At 37.2% G+C, this 25761-nt stretch overlaps 1 protein-coding gene across 1 annotated transcript in view; it reads left to right on the top strand.

The window, feature by feature from the left end:
* The window catches only part of pdlim2 (PDZ and LIM domain 2 (mystique)), an 82922-nt gene that overhangs the window by 29124 nt on the left and 28037 nt on the right, over positions 1-25761 (top strand). Inside the window, exons 3-6 of the mRNA XM_016505261.1 lie at positions 160-311; positions 6750-6813; positions 11870-12018; positions 14029-14101. Of these exons, the coding sequence (XP_016360747.1) occupies positions 160-311; positions 6750-6813; positions 11870-12018; positions 14029-14101 (438 nt within the window). The remainder of the gene's footprint in view (positions 1-159; positions 312-6749; positions 6814-11869; positions 12019-14028; positions 14102-25761) is intronic.

The following is a 25761-nucleotide window of genomic DNA, read 5'->3' as shown; positions in this document are numbered from 1 at the left end:
TAATTTATTTATTTCCGAATACCTCTATTGACCCCAATTTAATTGTTTTCTTCGTATTGGGCCACAGACTTTGACTCTACAGTTTAGTATGAACAGTTATTGTACTTGGCTGAGTTCTGATTGGTTGAATGTTGTTTTTTTGTTTTTTTTTGCAAAAAGGTGAATGCTGGCAGTAAGGCAGAGACAGCCTGTCTTCAGCCTGGTGACATTGTCGTGGAGATTAATGGACTCAATACTGGCGATATGCTGAACGTAGAGGCACAAAACAAAATCAAGAGCTGCACAACACAGCTGCAACTTCTCATAGAAAGGTGAGGGTGCCTCTATTTTATTTATCTACATTTGTTTTTCTTTCAGAGATGGATACAAGTGCATTAATACTGGTCTAAAATGAAAGTGATGTTCATGAAATACAATATTTTTTTTTAAATCAATTTTGAAAATTTCACTCAAATTGAAAACATCACTTTTAAGGAAAGTCAGAAAGAAAGGTATTTGCAACACCTTCAGGCAGCCATTTTTTGCAAAACCATTTTCTATCTACTTGTGGGGAAATAATGAAATCCCAAAAACTACTTGACAAACTCACATTTAAATAACATATTTCAAACTAACAATAACATCTGACATAAACTTTCCAATAAATATTGTTTCTTATACTCAAATACGGTAAAAAAATGTATTTCAAGTTGGTTAAGTCAACACGCATGTGCAGTCCAAAGTGTGCGTCTCAATACACTGTTTCTCTGACATCCAGAGCTTTGAACGGCAGCTGTGGTGACAATGACTTTGATCAGTTGACAGTTGGCTCTTTTTTTTTAATTTAGAAGGCGGACTTATTCCACCATATTGTTTCACTTTCTCCAATCCATAGTAATATGAGTGAATATATATGAGTCTTCATATATAGGCCTATAGTCTTTGTTGAAATTCAGCAACAGCTAAATATGTTCAAAGGAGCTAGAGTTTTATTCCATGTGGTTGTGCTTCCATGTGAATGAAATAACTTTTCATAAACACTTTCTAAAAGGCATTGAGGTCCAATGAACCCAAAACCGGTCCAGTTATACAGGTCTTAGTCAACTTAGATCAATTTGTTGACTAGTTGTTCAGTCATGTCATTAACTTGAAGTCTGTAATTTTACTCATCTTTATATGTCAGCACCAGTAAACACACTGGACCTCATTTACCAAACAAACGTACAACAGAAAATTGGGTTTATGGTCGTTTCTACCCAAAACTTGAAATTTATCAATATGGACATGAGCAGTGGCTACGATCAAATCTCACGTCAGGTCTCAGCTCGTGTACGCAAGTTTTTGAGTTAGCCTGAACTTGTGTGCGGCATATAAATCTGGCAGAGAATCATATAATGACAGCATTTTGTTCATTTAGATTATTTTCCTGACCGACAAACGAATCTCATTAGTCGATCATTAACCATTTTTTAGCTTTAGATTTATATGCGTAAATAGCAGCATAAACAACAGACCATGAGGATTCGCACATCGTCGTATCACACACTAGGCTTGCTGCGATAGACGGTGTTGACGGTGATACCGTTAAAAGCGACGGAAAGCGAGGAAAAGAGGGAAAATTCAAACGAACTAAAAACAAACAATTGCTTTACGCCGAATTGCTGCTATTTCAAAGTGAAAGTAAAATGCACACGCCGCTTTTACAAGCTATTTAAAAGCGAAGGAAAGCAAGGAAAAGAGGGAACGCCCCCGCCCCGCCCCCACGGTGATTACCAGTGGTGTCACACGTCGATTAACCGGTGGGAAAATTTCCTCACCGTCACAACCCTATCACACACCTGCAGCGCTTCTGTGAATGGAGAAAAACAGAAATTAAGTATATAAAAGGAATAAAAATAAATAGGACTACACAAAATATATTTCTCTTAAATAATTAACATATTAACAAAAGAAAAAAAAGTATTATCAATGCTCATTTTTGTGACACTTAGTGCATTTAGTGTTCTTTATAACTTTATTTTATTAAATCAAACTGATCGTGCCGGATCTTAAGCGCACACACACAACATATCAGTTCTAGCATTGCTAACTTGACATTTCAGCCATTCATCATCAAACTAAAATGCAGTAAACCAAATTTGAAAGTTACACTGCTCAATTTAAAAAGGTTCACTGTAAAATCAGTGTGCAGCACCCAAACAAACACTTGCGCATGATGTTTTATGCCCATATTGGAACACGAGTGAAGTACAAAACCATGTTTACATAATGAACAATAGTTTAGCAACCAAATGTTACATGGCAAAAATGGAAACATTTGGATTCTTGTCGAATGAGAGAGTCTCATGATCCCAGTGCCGTTTCAGTTTAGCTTTAAATTAATTCATTTTAGCTTGACGTTAATAATGAATACCACTAGCCTAATTTGTGTTTTATTTTATAGTTTAATATATCAGATACATTTCTCTTTCATGCGATTGCTTCCTTTTTCTGGCCAGGTTACTTTTCTCCGTGTCAACTCTAGGATCAAGGCTTCTAAACCAGAGTTTTTAGGGGCATGATATTCAAATGACGATTGTTTTCAGTCACTACATTTATCAACGTACAATCATTCGTACGATGGGATTAGCAGCATATGAATGTTTCATGAATCACACGTGAACTGTCATAAGTTGATTTGAGTGCACAGATCTGCGCTCGTTTTTACGTTAGATGAGGCCCACTGTTCTGACCAGAACGGTACCGTTGCTCTCTCACAGACATGCACTTTGAGCCCTGTGTCCATGTGAGTACATTTTTCCCTTCTGACCTCATGTCTCTGACCAGGCCAGAAACAACACTGGGCCAACAATGGCACTGTATCTGTGTGTGTGTGTGTGTACTGGAGGAAGAGGGTGTGTGTCTGCCCTCTTCTAAGTTCATATTAGTCTATGAGTTATGGAAGTATTCTGCTATCTACTTGACCCTTTAGTTTTCATGACAATCCATCTACAAATAGAAGAGCCTACAGTATGTAATAGAGGAGGGAAGTTGACTTGTGTGTAATTCAGTTTGAAGAATTTGAAGAATTTGAAGAATTATCGGCATGAACGAGAGTTTCCTTAAGCTGTTTTGTAAAGTGTTTCCTCTTACAAAACAGTGGCAGCCAGAGAGTATATCAGTATATATACCTGGGACCAGTTGCATTAACAAAGCCACTATGTTAAGACTGTGTCTAAAGGACTAGTTTGACCAACTAGCAGTTAGGGGTAGTCAGTTAATTTTTTTTTCAGATTCAAATTAGACCAATCTACCTTTTTGTAACTTACTTAAAAAAAAAAAAATTATGACCAATCTTGAACAGAAAAAATAGATGACTAATTCTTTAAGACTAGTCTAAGCAGTTTATGCAACCGCCACTGAATACCACTGAGGTGAATTTCAACATCTAAAGCAGAATCTTCCCAGAAGAGTGTAAAGCCCAAAGTATACTTGGTTTTTAATGCTAGTGTATGCACACAGCCTTTCAAAGTGTACTCCATTTGCTAGTACACTAGCTACATGCGCTTTAAAATAGAAAGGTTTCATCCTTGTTCAGTGTCTGTGCTATTTCTCTACAGAAGTCTGGAATGATAAAATGTTGTGTGTATCTCTTAACCTCCTAATACAAGCGCTTGTCAACACGACCGTCTGTTGTTTTATCTCAACTCAAGTAATTTATTATTGTTTCAGGCCAGGACAAACTGCTTGGTGTAAAAAATTAATAAATAAATAAAAATAGTCAAAGTGCATGTGCGAGCTGAGCGTTCAGAGTGTGCACATTTAGAAAAACACATACTCGACAGTGCATAATACAAAATATTATTTTCATGTAGGCACAAAAAACACTTCTACTTGAACTAATAAATTTACACTACACTAAATACAATTAAAACAAATAATCCCCAGATTAAAAATATATCTGAGTCAAAGACATAGTGATAAACTAAATATTCTGTTAAAAAAAAGAAGTTAAATGTCATACTTGAATGGGAGTTGTTTTGAATTTTTGAACCAGTTCGCTAGAATGAGTCAGATTTTGCAGTTCTACATATGAGAGAAAGACTGTGAAGTGTGTTTGATTTATCAGTTTTCTCGGCAGTAAAATTGCATGTGCAAATCAATATTATATATAAACAGCCATGTAGTGTTTGGTTATGCTACAACACTAATTGCTGGAAAACCTTTTTTATTGCAAAAGCTACTGTACACTGTTTGAAAGTTTGAAAACTGTAGTTAGTATCACTGATCAGCAACAATGATCATGAAGTCTTTAAAATAGTCTCTTAATTTTCACCAGTAACTCTTGGCTTTGTGTTACAGAGTCGAGTTTTAATGGCTCCTGTGAGAACTTTCCAGCTCTTGAAGAGCCTTTGATGTGTGTCTCATGTGGTTTTATATTTCTTTCCCTCTCCTTTTCTCATTTTATCTCTACATTTTTCTGTGACGTTCTCATATAGTAATTATTTAATCTCCAGTGAGTTGAAAATATGGCTGGAATGCCGCAGTACATGTGGTGCATTAAGACGCTCTGATGCAACATCTTCTGAAGAATTAAAGTGTACTGTCACAAGATGAGAAGTCACTCTGGAAATCATGTTGTAATACAGAAGAAGTTGCAGGGAATTTTGCTGGGAATGTATTAATTTGCCTTCAAAAGTGAAGATCTTCTCAAAAGAGTATTAGAAGACAAGCTCCTGTAGTCCTCCTCTGCAGTATCATGCTAAACCTTCAGCTGAGGCTCATGTGTGCACACTCAGTCTTTGCAGAGGACCCTATTGAGGACTAAATGGGGCACACAGGAAAATGACATCAGTTTAAAAGTGTCTCGCTTTTCAAACAGCATTTCCTCAAGTTTTTTGAGTGAGGTTACTGAGGTATTGAGTATCGACCAGAGTGAAAGCAGTTTGGAACAGGATTTTTATTTTCTGGTTTGATCTTATCTAACAACTCAACAGTATTGTTTGACAGAACGTTAGGGCTAGAATCACTCTGTGTCTGTGGTGTAGATGTGCATCAACAAGCAGAAAGTCTGCTATGCTATTTTTAACACATTATGTCCGTGATGCAATTTTCAGAAAACCTGTTTGAAAACAATCATCATCATCAGAAATAACACACTCAGCTTTGAAACACTTTAGTGATGAAAATAAAAATGTTTTCCCCCAACACAAGTTGTAATACATAATGCCATCCCAAACAAAACTGGGTGGATTCTAGACCCTAAATCATGTCAGTACTTGTGCAAAAAGCATCAAGTGTTTCAAAGCCACTGAGCAACTGCTAATTTATGCCCATTCTGCTAGAGCTCCATGAACACGCAACCTGTTCTTGTTTTAATTGTCTGTCTCAGCCCATCCAATGGGAAAAATAAGGAGCCAGAAGTTAAAGGATAACATAGATAAGCTTGACCTCAGGTTGTGCGTGTTCTGTGGAAGTTGTCTCTTGAATTTGTGTTTTTATTTTTGTGTATATATTATAATAAAATAAAATATATATTATATAAGCACCAATTAATTTGGCTGAGACATTTGTAACTGCTGACTCTATCCCTCTCCAAAAAGTAGCATTTCTTAATTTACCATCACCGCAAGCATCAAAACAATGTGTCTGCATTTAGATGCTTCCAAAGCCATAGACAGAAGGAAATGTGAAGAATAAATCATAGGGAGTATGACATTATGACATGGAGTGAAATAAAGTAAGAGAGATAAAACATTTGCAAGCAGAAGCAGCAAAAGGTAGAGGGTGAGTAAAATGTTTTTACTGTCAGTGATAGGAGGATGCTCTGCTTAAGCCTTGCAGTAAAACATCTCATTAACAGCAGTGAAAACGAGCTTATTTGGAAAGACCATCCAATTCTCAGGCCTCCATCAACTCGCTGACTGTTTAAAGTGCTCTTAATGAAGTGTGTGTTTCAAACATCTGCAGTGAATTTAGTTTGAAGCGGAAGTAGTTCAACAATTAAACCAGATTGCATTTGTGGCTAGAGTGAATGCATTTCCTTAATTGGTGAGCTTTTTCTTTTCCTATACAAATGAGAGACTACAGAATAGAATATCTAAGAAATAAAATAATAGTAGTTTCCCGAAGAGATCTTGGCTTCCTGAGGAATAAGGAAAGCTGGTTTGACTGAGGTATCGTGAAGACGTAGAGTACCGACTCTGAATCAGGCCCTTGTGTGGCATTCCTTCCTCATGAAGCTACAAAGAGCTTTCTGTACCAAACATATGCCAGGGATTCATTTTAAGATAAATAAATGTTTTCAGACATGTGGTGCTTCCTGGTCAGGGGTTCTACTGATGTATTTAAACAAGACTGTGTTGTCTTTTCTCTGTCAGATTTCATCAATTTACATTAACGCTCGGTCAGCCTTCTGCATTTTGTTAAATGTATTGCTGTCCACAGTTCCAGCGGAGGAAATAAATGGCAGTATTGAGGGGATTCCAGTCCGGATCTTTACTCTTGAGTTTCACAATAATTTGAGGAATTCTTTTCTTTTGAAGGAAGTTTTAAGTTTATCCAGCTACCTTATCAAATCAACATACTGTATCTGACGTCTAAAACCTGCTTGTGTCTCCTGGTTGATGCCAAATTTATCCAGAAACTAACTTATAAAGCCATGCTCAAAGAAAGTGACCCAAATAAACAGTGCACTTTTGAGGAAGCTTTTAACAATGCATTTGTTTAGTTTGCTAATATGCATACTAAAATAAAATGCCTTGAACTAATGTTTGTCTCGTTCCCCACAGACCTGCTCCTCCCACTCCTGGTCAGACCAATGGAATCACAGAGCAACTGGTTGGCCGCTTTCAGGTCAGTAAAAAAAAAAAGAAAAAAAAGCAAATATTATAGGGAAAGTTCACCCAAAAAACGAAAATTGTCATTGACTCACCCTCGTGTCATTCCAACATGACTTAACCTAGTACACTAGCTACATGCGCTTTAAAATAGAAAGGTTTCATCCTTGTTCAGTGTCTGTGCTATTTCTCTACAGAAGTCTGGAATGATAAAATGTTGTGTGTATCTCTTAACCTCCTAATACAAGCGCTTGTCAACACGACCGTCTGTTGTTTTATCTCAACTCAAGTAATTTATTATTGTTTCAGGCCAGGACAAACTGCTTGGTGTAAAAAAAAAATAAATAAATAAAAATAGTCAAAGTGCATGTGCGAGCTGAGCGTTCAGAGTGTGCACATTTAGAAAAACACATACTCGACAGTGCATAATACAAAATATTATTTTCATGTAGGCACAAAAAACACTTCTACTTGAACTAATAAATTTACACTACACTAAATACAATTAAAACAAATAATCCCCAGATTAAAAATATATCTGAGTCAAAGACATAGTGATAAACTAAATATTCTGTTAAAAAAAAGAAGTTAAATGTCATACTTGAATGGGAGTTGTTTTGAATTTTTGAACCAGTTCGCTAGAATGAGTCAGATTTTCCAGTTCTACATATGAGAGAAAGACTGTGAAGTGTGTTTGATTTATCAGTTTTCTCGGCAGTAAAATTGCATGTGCAAATCAATATTATATATAAACAGCCATGTAGTGTTTGGTTATGCTACAACACTAATTGCTGGAAAACCTTTTTTATTGCAAAAGCTACTGTACACTGTTTGAAAGTTTGAAAACTGTAGTTAGTATCACTGATCAGCAACAATGATCATGAAGTCTTTAAAATAGTCTCTTAATTTTCACCAGTAACTCTTGGCTTTGTGTTACAGAGTCGAGTTTTAATGGCTCCTGTGAGAACTTTCCAGCTCTTGAAGAGCCTTTGATGTGTGTCTCATGTGGTTTTATATTTCTTTCCCTCTCCTTTTCTCATTTTATCTCTACATTTTTCTGTGACGTTCTCATATAGTAATTATTTAATCTCCAGTGAGTTGAAAATATGGCTGGAATGCCGCAGTACATGTGGTGCATTAAGACGCTCTGATGCAACATCTTCTGAAGAATTAAAGTGTACTGTCACAAGATGAGAAGTCACTCTGGAAATCATGTTGTAATACAGAAGAAGTTGCAGGGAATTTTGCTGGGAATGTATTAATTTGCCTTCAAAAGTGAAGATCTTCTCAAAAGATTAGAAGACAAGCTCCTGTAGTCCTCCTCTGCAGTATCATGCTAAACCTTCAGCTGAGGCTCATGTGTGCACACTCAGTCTTTGCAGAGGACCCTATTGAGGACTAAATGGGGCACACAGGAAAATGACATCAGTTTAAAAGTGTCTCGCTTTTCAAACAGCATTTCCTCAAGTTTTTTGAGTGAGGTTACTGAGGTATTGAGTATCGACCAGAGTGAAAGCAGTTTGGAACAGGATTTTTATTTTCTGGTTTGATCTTATCTAACAACTCAACAGTATTGTTTGACAGAACGTTAGGGCTAGAATCACTCTGTGTCTGTGGTGTAGATGTGCATCAACAAGCAGAAAGTCTGCTATGCTATTTTTAACACATTATGTCCGTGATGCAATTTTCAGAAAACCTGTTTGAAAACAATCATCATCATCAGAAATAACACACTCAGCTTTGAAACACTTTAGTGATGAAAATAAAAATGTTTTCCCCCAACACAAGTTGTAATACATAATGCCATCCCAAACAAAACTGGGTGGATTCTAGACCCTAAATCATGTCAGTACTTGTGCAAAAAGCATCAAGTGTTTCAAAGCCACTGAGCAACTGCTAATTTATGCCCATTCTGCTAGAGCTCCATGAACACGCAACCTGTTCTTGTTTTAATTGTCTGTCTCAGCCCATCCAATGGGAAAAATAAGGAGCCAGAAGTTAAAGGATAACATAGATAAGCTTGACCTCAGGTTGTGCGTGTTCTGTGGAAGTTGTCTCTTGAATTTGTGTTTTTATTTTTGTGTATATATTATAATAAAATAAAATATATATTATATAAGCACCAATTAATTTGGCTGAGACATTTGTAACTGCTGACTCTATCCCTCTCCAAAAAGTAGCATTTCTTAATTTACCATCACCGCAAGCATCAAAACAATGTGTCTGCATTTAGATGCTTCCAAAGCCATAGACAGAAGGAAATGTGAAGAATAAATCATAGGGAGTATGACATTATGACATGGAGTGAAATAAAGTAAGAGAGATAAAACATTTGCAAGCAGAAGCAGCAAAAGGTAGAGGGTGAGTAAAATGTTTTTACTGTCAGTGATAGGAGGATGCTCTGCTTAAGCCTTGCAGTAAAACATCTCATTAACAGCAGTGAAAACGAGCTTATTTGGAAAGACCATCCAATTCTCAGGCCTCCATCAACTCGCTGACTGTTTAAAGTGCTCTTAATGAAGTGTGTGTTTCAAACATCTGCAGTGAATTTAGTTTGAAGCGGAAGTAGTTCAACAATTAAACCAGATTGCATTTGTGGCTAGAGTGAATGCATTTCCTTAATTGGTGAGCTTTTTCTTTTCCTATACAAATGAGAGACTACAGAATAGAATATCTAAGAAATAAAATAATAGTAGTTTCCCGAAGAGATCTTGGCTTCCTGAGGAATAAGGAAAGCTGGTTTGACTGAGGTATCGTGAAGACGTAGAGTACCGACTCTGAATCAGGCCCTTGTGTGGCATTCCTTCCTCATGAAGCTACAAAGAGCTTTCTGTACCAAACATATGCCAGGGATTCATTTTAAGATAAATAAATGTTTTCAGACATGTGGTGCTTCCTGGTCAGGGGTTCTACTGATGTATTTAAACAAGACTGTGTTGTCTTTTCTCTGTCAGATTTCATCAATTTACATTAACGCTCGGTCAGCCTTCTGCATTTTGTTAAATGTATTGCTGTCCACAGTTCCAGCGGAGGAAATAAATGGCAGTATTGAGGGGATTCCAGTCCGGATCTTTACTCTTGAGTTTCACAATAATTTGAGGAATTCTTTTCTTTTGAAGGAAGTTTTAAGTTTATCCAGCTACCTTATCAAATCAACATACTGTATCTGACGTCTAAAACCTGCTTGTGTCTCCTGGTTGATGCCAAATTTATCCAGAAACTAACTTATAAAGCCATGCTCAAAGAAAGTGACCCAAATAAACAGTGCACTTTTGAGGAAGCTTTTAACAATGCATTTGTTTAGTTTGCTAATATGCATACTAAAATAAAATGCCTTGAACTAATGTTTGTCTCGTTCCCCACAGACCTGCTCCTCCCACTCCTGGTCAGACCAATGGAATCACAGAGCAACTGGTTGGCCGCTTTCAGGTCAGTAAAAAAAAAAGAAAAAAAAGCAAATATTATAGGGAAAGTTCACCCAAAAAACGAAAATTGTCATTGACTCACCCTCATGTCATTCCAACATGACTTAACTTCTTCTGTGGGGAAATAAAAGAAGGTATTTTGAGTTTTTTTTTTCCATACAATGGAAGTCAATGGAGACCAAAACTTTTTGGTTTCTCCCCAACATTCTCTGCAGAAAAAAAGTATGTTATACAGGTTTGAAATGAGACAAAGGTGAATGATGACAAAATCATTTACGTTTGTCTTTTTTGGATGAACTATCCCTTTAACTGCAGATGTTTGGTAAATGCAAAGAGACTGCTTATGATCAGTAGCTGAAAGAATTATATTAAAAATAAAATATTTTTAATTTATATAAATATAATTGTTCTTCAGGCACAGATTTCATATGGATTTGTTAGTTATTTACCTATACGTTTGTTTCCCTTAATCCTGAATGTTTGCTTACGTCCTTGTGTCTTACTGTATGTTATATGTTGCATTATACAATATTTTACACTAGATTTCAAAAGTTTGGTGTCAAAATATAAGTATAAATATATTTCCAGTATAAATAATAGTAATGATTGATATTTGATCATTTATAATAAGAGATGTTTCTTGAGCAGCAAATCAGCACATGAAGGATCATGTGACACTGAAGTAATGATGCTGAAAATTCAGCTTTGCATCACAGGAATAAATTACATTTTAACATACATGAAAATAGAAAGCAGTTATTTTCAATTTAATATCTCACAATATTACTGTTTTACTATATTTTTGATCAAATAAATGCAGCCTTGGTGAGCAGGAGAGACTTCTTTCAAAAACAGTAAAAAGTCTTGCAGATATTACAATAAAGTACTAGGAGCATATCCTTATTTACAAAATGTTGCTGCAAGAAGCAACAAAACCACAGTCTATCGCTGTTGCAAGCCTGTGGTGAGTGTGCTGCCCCACTGAACTGCTGGCCCGAGGCTTAGTGTTCAGTTCTCTTCTCAGATTTGCAGTAGAGCACTCCTGGTATCCATTAAGAGAAGATGAACATCTATCTGCTTATCAGAGATTTATAGTTTGCCAGGTTGAGCTCAAATAAGACATTTGAGTCTGTATTTCCCACTTTTTCATTTTCTTTACAACAATAATTCTGCATGTCTTTATCCGTGACATGTGAAAGGAACTTGGGAGTGTTATAAATCAGACAGAATTCCTGCCTTTTAAATGCTAAAGGGACTGCTGACGGGTCTCTGTTGTAACAGATATTGGAAGGATTCTGAGCCCCACAGGTCACGTAGTCCTTCTGTACAACCGTGTGAGAACTTGTGAAGAAGGAGAGTTTAATTAGTTGTTACCACATCTTAAAGTTGAAAAATGTAACATCTTATGAGATTTTGTTGTGTGTGTGTTTTTTTTTATTTTATTTTATTTTATGTTATGTTATATGTTGCGTTTTTTTTTTTGTTTTATTTTATTTTATTGTATTTATTATTATTTTTTTATTATGAAATTGTTATGTTATGTTATTCAAAACAAAGCAAAACAAAAAACAAGCCCTTTGATCAGAACTTATCAATTCAAACTCAAGTATTTGTTATTGACTTTTTTTCCCCCCTCTGGTTGTGCAGGAGGCTGTGCAGGTGAGTCGAGATGAGAACCAGAATTACAGAGAGTACACCATCTCCAGCCCAGCCTCTCTGTCACCTGGCCCATATTCACCGGAGCTGCCATCCAGCCCCGACCACAAAGGGGGCAGAATCACACCCACCAGTAAGAGGTACGACTGCACAACTTTACTGCTCTGTTGAGGTTTGCTGCTGTCAGATTGATGCAAGGACATGGATGATGTTTGTACAACTGGATTGCCTGCTGGCAATGCTTTGAGCAAACATTTCATTTACATAATTGCATAGATGTTTGGTTTTGCACCTTGACACACTAATGCTTTAAATAAGCAGCCTATTATCTCTCTGTGGTCTGTTAGTGTTATTGATAATGTAAAGAATAGCACTGTATTAGGATTTATGTTCCATTAAGATTCTAGGAAATTGTGTTCCAGCACACAGCTGATGTCTTCATGACTGATGCCTCATACTGTACCTTTATTGACTTTATTACCTTAAATGTTCAGCTGTACAAACAGAGAAATCATTTCTGTAACAGAAGTGTTTAAGAAAATATTCTCCATTAATTTAGAGTAGATTGTGTGTTGGATGACTGAGATTATTTGATATTAAGCCTATCAGCCCAACATTTATTTTTCTTTTTAAAAAGCAAAAAGAGATATTAAGCAGAATGTACACGCTTCTATATTATATACAATGAAAGTGGATGGTGAGCACAACGTTTAAGCTCCAGAAACACCATAAAAGTCCATATGACTTGTATGTGTATGCCAAGTCTTATGCAACCAAGTCATTATTGACTAATAATTCTTTGGAAACTTTGCTTGACAACATTGGTCATTCTTCACTTTCATTGTATGGAAAAGAGCAGCTTGGCTATTCTGCAATTTTCATTTTTAGGTATAAGTTTTTAAGGTGTAAGTTCCAATAAATTAGATGAAGCTGCAGACAGTGCAGTTTTAAATGCAACTGACAAAGGGTACTTTGATTAGAGCTAAAAGTTATTGTACAGGATGAATGTTAGGCTCCTCGTGAAGTTCATAATGTTCATTGTGAAGAACTTTTTATTTCAGCTGGGGGGGTCGTACCAGGTTTCCTGTAGGGGAATCTGCACAGGGTTGATGCAGAGGGAATAGATCATAGTTCAGCACTTAACTACAGGTGAAATGTTTGCTTGTCTGTGTCCAGAAGCCCTCCCATGCGTACACACACACACACACACACACACACAGACAGACACAGAGAGAGAGAGAGACACAGATCCAAATCTCTACCTGTTCTTTTCAGATTTAACAGTGTAAGTGTCTGACCTCTGACTGACTGCAGCACATTCCACATATCACTGCTGGTGAAGCTCATTTGATTAGATTTAGTGATGGATTATGACTAGATTCATAAATTATGGATTAATCAGGCAGAACTGGCCAGATGCCTGCATTACAACACAGCATGATGCTGAAAAAGTTACTTGTTTCTTTTGATGTCGCCTGCCCAAATAAGATGCAAGTTGTACATTATAGGATTAACACTCTATGATTTGTTTTTGAAGAGATGGTATTTGATTATATTGTTAAAACGCTACAGTTAAAGGAATAGTCACCCAAAAATGAACATTCTGTCATTTGGTATTGTTTTATAAATTACAAAAAAAACAAAAACAATGTGACTACTGAGCTATATACTGTAAGATATTCTCATACATTATTGAAAAAAACTGATACTGTACACTACTGTTAACATTTGGGGTTTTTAAAGTTAAATTTTTTGAAAAATGTTTTTGAGAGAAGTCTGTTCACAGAGGCTTAATTTATTTGTTCAGTAAAAACAATTACAGTAAAAACAGTAATATTATGAAATGTTATTCGAATTTAAAATTAATATTTTTCTATTTAAATATATTTTAAAAATTATTTTATTTCCTGTGATGCAAAACTAAATTTATCATCATTACTCCAGTCTTCAGTGTCACACGCTCCTTCAGAAACCTTTATAATATGCTGATTTGCTGCTCAAAAAACATTTATTATGATGAAAACCGTTGTCTATAACTGCAACCCATTTCATGTCAGTTGTAGTTTGCTTCAAAACTTGTTTGAATTCAACACCAGTTCAGAAATGTCCCATTGTCTGCACTTAAAGCTAAATATTTCTTTATTTTTCAGCCTCCAGCTTCATTCTTGGCCCTCAGAGGAGAAGAACATACTGAGTCACAGACTGTCCCAACCCCTCTCTCAGGTAGAGTCACTCTTATATACAATATAAACCTGAAGTACAAATAACAGATCTCAACCAATAAATCCTCCATGGAATGGTTTGACAGGGGTTCTTTTGTGTTGATGTATGACCCATTGAAACAGAAGTCAGGACGGCACATTCTGAAGAGCTCGTTCTTGTTTTAAATAGCAAGTAGCCTTTACACAAGAGATCTGGAGTGCTGATTGCTGGATGTATTTTGTTGTGAAAACCAGAGGGTTCTACTTGTCCCGGTTTCAATTAGTTGTGAAAAAGACAATAAAACCATGTCCTAACCAAATGCAATGTGACTAGATATAACCATATTTCTCTGAACCAGTTGTGAACGTGACACAACAAGCAACAAATACCAGAACTTTTTCTTGATTGCTTGATTATCCCTCATATTGTGTTTTGGTCATTTTGACCCTGAGAGGATTTTTTTTCCCTAGAAAATGCTAGTTAATATTATCACATTGAACTTAAACCTACAGACTTTGCTCACACAGGGGTTTAACAACTTCTCAAAAAATCTATAATTTTGGTACTTTTGGGGGATTTTTTCCCCACCTTGTTGCACTTGTGATCCAAAATAATCTAAAAAATGTATTTATTTCAATTAGCACAGGTATGCATTTCTTTTTGGAACTTGATAGATTGTAGGCCTCATTGATCTGAGCTTATGCGCCTCGGTTTTTTCAGTGAACATTGCCAAAATTATCCACAAATAATGCTTTTTTTTTTCACTCAAAAACTTGAGGTACTACCATTAATCAGTTCAAAAACAAAATGCGAAACCTGTGCTAACTGAAAGAAAACAAGATGTCAAAAGGATTGAATCCAAGATTTGGGGATAATGTAGCATAAGGAGAGATTTACAAGAAGATTTTAAAATGCCACTCATTTTTGCCTGGGAAAACCAAATTAGGTAAAGGATATTTAACACAGGACAAGGGTTAAGGAAGTGCATCATCTTAGCCTTATCTTTGTTTATGTTTTTTTGGGTCAGATGTCTTGTACTATTAGAGTATGTTTTATAAGCCAGTAGCATTTATAATTAAGGATGATGGGATGTTCTCATTCTGAAAACTATTTTTTGGACAAAAATATGCATATGCCCATACAAACAAGATGATTGAGATGTCAATATTTTTGGTGTGTTTTCTAGGAAGATAAATTGTAAATGTATATGACTGCTTAAAGTTTATTTTTCAGTTTGTGTTCAATTTTTATACTCCATGTGAATCAGTACTGAACATATTACAGGTTGTCAAAAACGAGCAAGTGAAGTTGGAGGGATGAGGTCTGGTAAGTCTCAATGTTGATGGGATCTGCAGCAGAACATTGATGTTAGTTCTGCCTAATGCATCTGAGAAGCCTCCATATGTGTTCATGTTCGTAGTAAATGCTCACGGAAGAGGATTGCTTTGCTCTGCTTCTGAAATGTGGCTCATAAATCCCTTTAGTCTCAGCCTATACTGTATATGACTTCATGGGAAAAGCAGGTTCTCAGTGGCACAAATGAACTCTGATGCCGCTTCACAACGAGCTCCAGGATCGCACTCTCAGGAAATGAGATTATGATTTCCATCCGATATTATACCGTTCGCAATAAAAGGGTTAGCATTTCCAATATTTTCATAGCGGGCGGTGAGTACATAAACTTTGAAAAGGTCACCTCTCCATGCTGATGTTCATGGGAGCGCAACCTGGAAATGGTTAATTTAGAACATTATTGAAACAGTACGGTTGACCTTTCTTGTAGCTTCTTTTAACCTCAGGTTTATTACAAGATCTTCATCATTGACTCTACAGATTCTGTAGCATCTGGGGATTCATAACATGTATGTTACGGGGTTCAGCAGCATCTGTTTTTTAGATTGCTTCAGTACAGCATACAGTTTTAGTGGAGGGATAAATGTTTGACATGCCTAGAGTTAGCCATGCCAAACAATGGATTAGATATATAAGGGAAAGTTCTGGATTAAATGATGTTTAAAGGCAGGAACAAGGAAGCAGCCAATGAGGTGTAGCAGTAGGGTTGATTTGCTGCCACATCTGTGGTCAGAAATGCTGGACACACAAACATGCACAAACAGTCGGCTTGCTCTTTACTTCAGTGGCTTCAGAGTCTTTTATGTTCGTCTGTCACGAGGGTCTGTTATGGGGGACTCTGGTGTAATTGTGGTTTTTGTTAGATCCCAGAAGCCACTTTGGTGCCAGAGAGGGTTAGGATCTTTCCCTCACATATTTCTACTGGAATTTTAAGATCCGTTCAAGCTCTCTCTTCGTTTTTCATCCTCAAACTGGAATCCCTTCAGTCCTGCTCCTTCCTCTCTTCTTCTTCTTCAGAGAACACTTGCATTCTTTTACTCTTAGTTGTCTCCAGCACTTAACATAGAGCGTCTTGGCATGATGTCTTGTTAAGGATCAGTGTGTGTATGTGTGGTGCCCTTTCCAACAGCTTCCACACATTATTTTGGAATTGTGCGGCACGATTGCTGAAATGGTTGATTCTTTTTGTGTGGTTTGGCTGTAGAGGTTAATGGAAAGCACAATGTGTTCTCAAAAATGAGTTTTCTTTCTCTGTACTTACAAGTACTTGCATGTTCCCAGAAGTCATCAGGTGTATGGAATGGAAGTAAACCAGTACATCTGACACTGAAACCATAGTTTGAAAATGTGTTTTTTGCAGTTACTTTAATGTACTTAAATACAGTAGCTTAGGTGTTTCTTTTTGTTGTTGTTCTTTTTTACACAGAAAATATTTTGAAGAATGTTGGTAACCAAACAGTTGGTGGTCCTCTTTGACATCCATAGAATGGAAAAAAAATACTATGTAAGTCACTGGGCCCCAGAAACTGTTTGGTTACCAATATTCTTCAAAATGTCTTTTATGTTCAGCAGAAGAAGGAAACATACAGGTTTGAACAACTTGAGGGTGAGTAAATTTCAGAATTGTCACCTAAGCTACTGTATTTAAGTACATTAAAATGACTATCAAACAAATTTAAATTAAATGCAATAAAACATTTATTTTAATGAATCAAAAAGAGATAAACAGCTCTATTTGAGAGGATAGTTGGATAGTTGTCGTCTTTTTCTACTGTGGTTTTTATTTTTTATTTATTTGTATTTTTTACATTTTACTTTAAATTATTAATTTAAAAATGTTCAATGTTTTCTCCAGAAGTGGATGGAACTTAATGCACTAAAAGCACTAAAAGAATGCTAGGTGAACCATTAAGGAACTGAAATCACTAAGTTTAGGGATCACAATATATCGTGCCATTTGAGTTAATGAAAATATAAAAAATTGTATTAGAAATAGTGTCATCTCAGTCTTATAAAAAGGGACTGTTAGAGATTACAAATTTCTCTGTATTGGGGAATATTAAATATTTTTTTATGCTCTATTTCAGCTATTTTTAAATATAGAGTACCTTTGCCACCATCTAATGCTTAAAGTAAATTTTTAGTTAACACTCATATCACCACTGTTAAATGTAATCTATGGCAAATTTCACTGAATATCCATTTTAATACTGTGCATTTGTGATGTTGTGATACCTGAATTCACTTTAAACAACTGAGCTACTGTCACGCAACTGAAAAACTTAGGATGGTAGTGTCTCTACTTTTAGTTAGTTACTCCACAACACTGTCTGTCACATTCATACTCATGTATGCACACATCTATACACCCGTTGTGCCTGGTGCAGGTTTTTTTTTCCTCTAATGGTCCTCTGTGATATTTGTAAAGTGTGGTTCAGGTAGAGGTAGTCTCCAGAGAGTGAGTTAAGAGAGGAAAAGATAGCAGGAATATCCATTAGTCCCACGTCAGGGGGTGCTGGGTATCCTGGGAAAAGTGGCGTGTACAATAAGGGCTCTGATGCAGAGCGTTCGAGGTGTGTGGTGTTGGTTTTCTCGCCCTTCTGATGCACAGGCCCGTCCTTGTACAGCTGAGCCTGGTGGAGATGGGCTGAGGAGGGCTTATTCATCCTGCCCGCTGTCTCGCATTTTTACTCTCTCTCTCTTTCTCGCTTTTGCCTTTTCACACTGCTCCGTTTGGTCAGACCCTCCACTTCTCCCTCCTCGCATCCTGGCAGCCTTACGGGCACAGAGACGGCCATTGTACCACTCTCCTCCTCTTCTCTCTCTTTTCCTCTCTTTCCCTCTTTGTCTTCTCCATCATTCTGTGAGAGGGTGATAGACGATGAGGAAGTGACATGAGTGAGACACATAGAAAAGGGTTGTAAGGATGGAGGAAGTCTGATCATGTTTCTGTTGAAAGACTGCACAAAGTGCTTTTAATCCACTTCCTGTGCTAGCCGAAAAATGTTTTCCAGGAGCTTGAACATAATGGCTACAGCACTCTTAGGTCGGTTTTGTGTATTTATTTTGGCATCCATATTGCCAGGTTACAGTGTTCACACTGCCCACATGAGCAGAGCGGCGCTGTGTGGCTGGAATTGGAGTTTTTGCAAAATAAACCTTTATAAAACATATTAGTAAAGCCGAAAGTGCACGATAAATAAAGTTATTGTCTCCCAAAAGAAAGAATCGACTCTGAACAGCCTAAAGGAGTCATCAGTAATTCGAATCCCACTTCCGTTACGGCTACACGTCACGGGCCAACACATTTGCATAATGCAGTGTTTCTCATACATTGATTTATTTGTGGCGGCCCGCCACAATATCAAAACTGACCGTCACATAGATTTTCCAAAAGGCTTTAACTTCGTTGAATAAACATGGCCACTGCACGTTTCAAAATCAAAATGATGTGCGGGTGTTTTTATATGAATATATCTTTGAAGGGAACTGACTGTCTTCAGAAAAACGTGGATGTCATTTTTTATTTAATCTTTCCTATAATAAAGTAGCATTTGTGAGTGCAGTGCGGCTTTGATTACAGCCGTTATCGGGGAAACCTCTGTTTTTGCTGCTCCAAAAGCGCCTCCTGCTGGCAGAGAATGAATTTGCATTTGCAATCAGCCTGTCTGCTGTTTTCGTTCAGACCAATGTGAAAATCGACTTATGTTTTTACGCAGCAAACACGCAGAGCAGAGTTGTAAATGTGAGTGTAAGTCTGTGGGAAACACTGTAATGCCCGCCTATGTTCTACGTTAGCCGGCCACAAATAATTTGACCCCGCCCTCAAACACTGTAGCTTTGTGTGGTTGACTTCACGTCAAGAAGACGCTGTGTCCTAAGCTGTCAAAGTAAATTAGTTTTATTTTCACTTCCGAAAGATATGGCTGCAAAGAATCAGTGGTTAATTTTTTTTCCACTGTACCACAGCAGTACAACCCCAAACATTTTTGTGTTCCTGTCATTTTACTGGCGACTGCTTCTCTAATCTCGGGGAGTTCAATGCGGGATTCACAAAACACTTGCTCTTGAAAGATGGCTCAGTACACAGTTAATTTGGACCAGCTGGCTTCACTGAATCACAACCTGTATCATAAATAATAGATGTTTATATTTTCTATTGAGCGTTCAAAATACAGAACTATGACAATAGGCATATTGTTTCCGACACACGCTGTACGCGGTAGACCAATCACAACAGACTGGGCCATCTGACCAATCAGAGCAGAGTAGACTCACGGAAAGGAGGGAATTAGAGAGACTGGATCTTAGAACTGCTTTGAACTAATCGTTTGAGAATCATTGGAAAATTAGGTGATATTAAATGCATGAATTGAGGAAACGAAAGTGTTTTTGACCTTGCATGCATGTAAACCTATTGTAGGAGACTCCCAAAACAATATTAGGAACCTTAAAAATGGAATAATAGGGGCACTTTAAGCAGTTTATGTAGTTTCATGTAGTATATCATTTAAATGCAATGTCTTCATGCAAATTTTCGCAATGTTTGTTTGTAACCGTTCTGAGTGGCCAACTCCTGATAACTATTTGATCAAATGTTATGAAGTCAAATGACTGTTATTAACAGAAATTATTATAGTAAAAGTCTATAGAAATAACTTTAATTTCATATTTTTATTCATCCAGAGTTCTGTTGTGCCTCAAATGCTGTCATTATCTTGTTACATATAAATGTAGATAATCAATTGATCTGATTTAACGCAATCTGAATTAAATTCTGAGCGGATTGAAAGGGGTGGTGTAGAACTGAAATAGTCTGATCAACAGTGTAAAAATAATTAACCATGTAAACACTTGATTCATACAATTTTTTTAAATAAGATGTGGGATGAGTATTTTTACATATATTATACACATATTATATATTACTTATTATACAGAACGTGCAGATGTTCATCTATGTCTTAGAAACTGGTCAGTGGAGGGTACTGAATATTTACTAAATATCTGCATGAAAAGCACTTATATGACAGCTTTGTTTTTAGATGTCACCACGGCAAAAACAACATTATGCTCACAGTAGCTCAGGTGACATTATTGCGCTGGCTTTCTTCAGTTCTGAATACATGCTCGGAATGCATGCAATATATAAATATGCGACTCAGATCGAAAGTTTAGGGTTCATATACTGTAAACACAACTTTCAGAATCTGAAATCTGATTAGATTCATTCCAATGTATTTATCAGTGTGAAAGCCCACGCAAGCCTTCTGTTGTATAATGCTGTTATTTTGCAAATGGTGAAATTAAGCTTTTTTTCCACTAAAATGTGAAATGATTTAGTTCAGCACACTAGGTTTTGAAACATAGCAACAAAATTGACAGTGTCTGGTCAACTTGTGTAACATTTTGGGGTAAACCTGAAATCTTACAGTAACTGTGAGAACCGGCAGAGGAATGCAGTTGTACTTAAAGAAATCAAGTTTACTTTCTACTATAGAATAGAGTCAGTGCCATGAACCTTGTAAACATTGGCAAATCTAGGGACTGGTTGTTGTTTGGAAGTGACCAAACCGATGATAATGACCACATTTTACCATATTTGTGTAAAATAGGAATCCTACAATCAATAAAATGTTTGCTGGTACTGTATGTTGAGGACTTTCTACCATCTCTCCTACCACTTTTCCTTATCCTCGCCGAGGGCTGTCATTTGGGAATATGCATGTTTATTGCACACACTCCTTGAGGACGAGAACAGTGGGAGGAGAGAGGTGCGTTCAGTCTATTAGGATATGCCCATGCTGATCGTGCTGCTCTTGGGAGAGAGATGTGCAGCCAAACCTAAGAGTGGCTTTGGCAACGGATCACTCCCTCCACCATTGCTATTAGTGCCCGATCGCCCAGATGGGTTGCCCGTGACAACCGTTTTGTGGTTGCTGAGGGTTGCCATAGTGGCAAGCCTTATCCTGTGAAAGGGCTTAAGGGTTCAGATATAAATAAGCAATGCAAGTACCTGTGCACGAACAGTGTGGTGACTTTATCAATTGGTAATTGCCTCTTTTATTTAGAAGGGGGACTTAATTCGCCATATTACATGTTTGCTGTGGAGTGAGGGGAGATAAAATGCATGTTTATAGTGCAGTTTCAACAATGCAGTTTTGATCTGGAGCAACTTAAAGTCAGATGCGACTTATTTAAAAAAAATAGGGTGCGAATGAAAGTATCAGAAGAATATTAAGGAAATGTGATGTTTACGTTCATATCACACTCATTTCCGCTGAGGGCCTTGTCTCTCATTTGTTTTCACTTAGTTTGGTTCAGTGGCAGAATGCTGGCATGCTCATTTTCTTTTATCCATCTCTTCTTCCCCTTTCTCAATAAGTTGAGCTGGGTGGAGCGGCCCTGCTCTTATAAATGTGGGCTCCCCTCTATTTAGTGCTTGGTGATGGCAGACCATCTGCCGTGTTTGTGTGTGCATGCGTGTTTGTGCATGCTGGAGTTCATTCACTGGGGGGTGTGGCTCACTGGAGCGCTCGCTTGCGGTCTCTGCCTCAGAACACAAATAAAGGCTTGGCCCGCAGCGGACGGTCAATCAGTTGCTGTTCCAGCCTCAAAACAAGTCTCTTTCCCGTCAGCTTCCTCTCTTTCTTAGACCGCTCCTTGAGGAAGATTTAATAAGATTTGCTCTTCCAGAGCACAGACTAAAATCGTTTTTTTGGCTTGGTTTGTCTTCCCCCCGCCCCATCTCTCTTCCTTTTTCTCGCTTCCTCAGATGTTCCAGAGGGACAAAGTGCTATTTCGGGTTGGACTTAAAAACATGGGGGCTCTGTGTTGAACCCTGTGTTAAAAGTATGTTAGACACAATTAGTCTGCTTTTGATAAATATACAGGTTTATCACCATGCCGGCCCATGCCAGTTGATCTTGAAAGACCCAGTAACCAAGAATCTTTTTCTTCCTCTGTCACATCAGACTCCAAATATTGTTCAACCTCACCAAAAATGAAAATCTAGAGGCACTTCACCAAAAAAAATTAAAAATTAAAATCACTTACTTTCACTTTCATGCTTTCAAACCTTTTTTTTTTCTGTAAAACAAAAAGAAAGATGTTATATTTTTATATAGATTTTATATTTCTTTTTTTTTTCTCTTAATCTATACAGTGGAAGTCAGTGGGGTCTAGTGTTGTTTGATCCCCAACATTCTTCAAAAAATCTTCTATTTGTGGGAAAACCTCAGGCCTCACTTCAGGCACTTTTTAAAATTGTGTGTCATTTATAAAGCCAAAATTTCTCATGATGGCTTATGGGCAGTCTGCATTACATAATTTGTGGCATAAGAACAGTCCTAAATGACAGTTCACACCATCTGTGTGTAGCCAGATCATTGTCTGCACACTTGGTCCACTAGGTAGTGTGCACCTCCAACACATCCATCTACACTCATGGTAAATAAAGAGACTTTGAAAGTCTTGTGCACTGAATTACAATAGAAAAAAATTGGCTTTGAAATAGGGCTGTGCGATTTGGGAGAAAATATCAAATTGCGATTTTTTTGACAGATATTGCGATTGCGATTTGATTTGCGATTTTAAATTTGCAAAGTCAAGCTTCAGCTCAATATTGTCAATAATGTGCAGCACAGTATGTATATCATTACCCTGCTGAAAAAAACAATAGAAACCATCACAAAAATTCTTATAGTTTCCATTAAACCATTACAAAATTCCTTTTTGTTTTGGGCATTATTCCAATAGGAATTACTGTTGTTCTATTGGTTGCCATCTGCCAGATTACATCCCACCAATAGAATCCATCAAATAGACACCATTATAGTTTACATTAAAACAAAACAAATTCCCATTATAACCCTGAAATCCATCAAATTTGTTATTGTGTTTTGGGAGGGGTTCTATTGTTTTTTTCTTCAGCAGGCAAGATTATAATGGTATAAGACGCAGCTCTTGCAAATTACCTTTTTTGTTCGTTGTCTGTCATTTCGAAGCTCAAGTTGCATACGGTTTTCTTTAGTTTTAATTTGCCTAACTATCGATCTGACTCAGTAGACGCCATAATCCCACTCTTGTCTCTCTCCCGTCCCGCGTTCCGTTTTTTTTTTTTTTTTAATGGTGGGGGTTTACGCAGTTGGCTAGAGCAGTGCTAATTGGGGAGAACGGAGGTGCGCTCACTCTTGCCCAGGGCAAGTAAGATTGCAACTCAAGGCTGGCAGTCATGCATATGCTCTGGAACAGAGTAATATCGCGTCCACATCGCAGGCTTTGCGATTAGGAAATCGCAACGTCTCAAATCGCAATTTCGATTCGATTTCGATTAATGGCAACACATTGAATTAAATGTGAAACTTTGAAGTAGAAAAACTGAAATAGTGTTTTCTTGTAAATAAAACAAAGATTATTGGAGAATGTTTTGCATAAATTATTTTTTACAGTGTTTGGGAACCCAAGGAACATAGAAAATAAAGTATACTCTGCCTTAATGAAGCTATAATTTTGTCTAATTATGCAGAAAGTTTGAGAAGACAGAGGAGTCTTATGATTTTATTCCAAAAATGTTTCAAATGTTCTTTCCACCACAGTATAAATTGCACTTGTTATCGCACTTGAGATGTGGTGGAAATTACATTGTGCTCATTGTTTGTGAGCTCAAGCAGTTTTCTCAAGACATTGACCGACCAGAACAGACCATCTTCAGAATGACAGTAAACAAATATAATGACAAGAAACATCATCAGTAACTCTTAATCAGAATGGAAGAAAACAAGGAACAAGGTTCACGGCTCAGAAAAAAAAAATGTATTTGTGACGTTAACCCCTAAAGCCCACATAACAACATCCCTAGAAACAGTCACTATGGCAGTGAATTTCTGAAGGGAAGAAAGGTAGAGAGACACAAACAGCAAAATAAAGAAACAGAAGGCAGACACAAAGAAAGTGATACTGAGACCAGAAGCAGAGAACAGGAGACACGGTTCATCCAGGTGGCTCCTATCAAGCCGTGGTTTATAAAGCTCACGAATTACTCCATAAACCCCATCATCTCTGTCAGGCAGCAGGGCTGACGATGGTTTAGATGGAGATCATTATCTCTATTAGCATGAGTGATACAGAGCCTTTCTCAGCCGCCGGGCCAGACTTTGTGCTTTAATTCAGTGACTCGATGTTTTTCTTTAGTCGTTTCTTTCCCATTCATCCTTCATGCTGCAGACCACACATCAGATCTTGCCTCTGTTTGGACGCATGCCCTCTTTTCACTTATGAACCCTATTCAAAATGTGTATTATTTCAACCTTCAGGACCATTTCAGGTCCCTCTGTTATGAATGTACACACGTTAATATACATGTCATGACATTGAACTGATATTTAACATGCTTCAAGCTCCTATGACTTGCATGTGATGTATTTCATACATGAAAAAGTTCTTAAAACAAGGAAAAATGGCTGGAAATCCCCATTTAAGGACAGTCAAACAAACTAGCGGTGACTGTGGCGTCTGTTTTTGTCACTCAGTTTCCCGCTTTCTGGGGTTAGATTCAAATGTGGGAAGGGGGTTGGGGGCCGTAATAATCTTCATGATGAGGTCCACAGATTTAACAAGGTCCTAATGAATGCCAGATGCCTAATGAGTTTGATTCCCGGCTACAGTTGGACCACTTTAACTCTTCATTAGAAGTGTGTGCTAGTATTGTCCAGCATGTTATGCACTCTGAGGCTACTTTATTGGGTAGCGCTGCACTGTGTGCACAAGAACAACCTGAATTCCTTGTGGCGTTCTCAGAGGAGTTGAAAATATGCCCTTGGCATTGTTCTCCTGTCGATTTTCCATGTAACAGTTTCTGGCCACGCAAACGTCTCTGTTCACCTCGTTTACAACATGATGCTTTAGTCTGCTGGCAGTATTTATTTCTAAATGTGTAAACTGTAAAATAAGCTTAACATTAGGGTAAAACTTAGCTTTAAGAGTGTTTTTTTTTAACCCTACACTTAATTAATCACTTCATGTTGAACATGGTATTAACCAGAGAAGTTCTGCCACATTTTATTCTGGGTAAAATTAGTCCTTACACATATCTGCACAGGGTCACTTTGCTTGTACCAAAACCCCTCAACCATAGTCCAAGACAATATTCAAAGACCCCCAAAGATATTTCTGGTACTTCTGCTGCTCATTTTCAACTTTTTTTTAACACTCTTACCTTTTACAGATACTAATATTCCATAATTAAAGAAGTTTCAGTAACTGAATTTTTACACTTTATTACCAATAAATTTACATGAATGAAAAAAAAAAAAAAAAACTAGAGGTGG

Source organism: Sinocyclocheilus anshuiensis, unplaced genomic scaffold, assembly GCF_001515605.1.
Source record: "Sinocyclocheilus anshuiensis isolate Anshui unplaced genomic scaffold, SAMN03320099.WGS_v1.1 scaffold366, whole genome shotgun sequence".
NCBI lineage: Eukaryota > Metazoa > Chordata > Actinopteri > Cypriniformes > Cyprinidae > Sinocyclocheilus > Sinocyclocheilus anshuiensis.
Note: the sequence above shows the minus strand (reverse complement) of the source record. Positions and strands in the feature narration are given on the sequence as shown.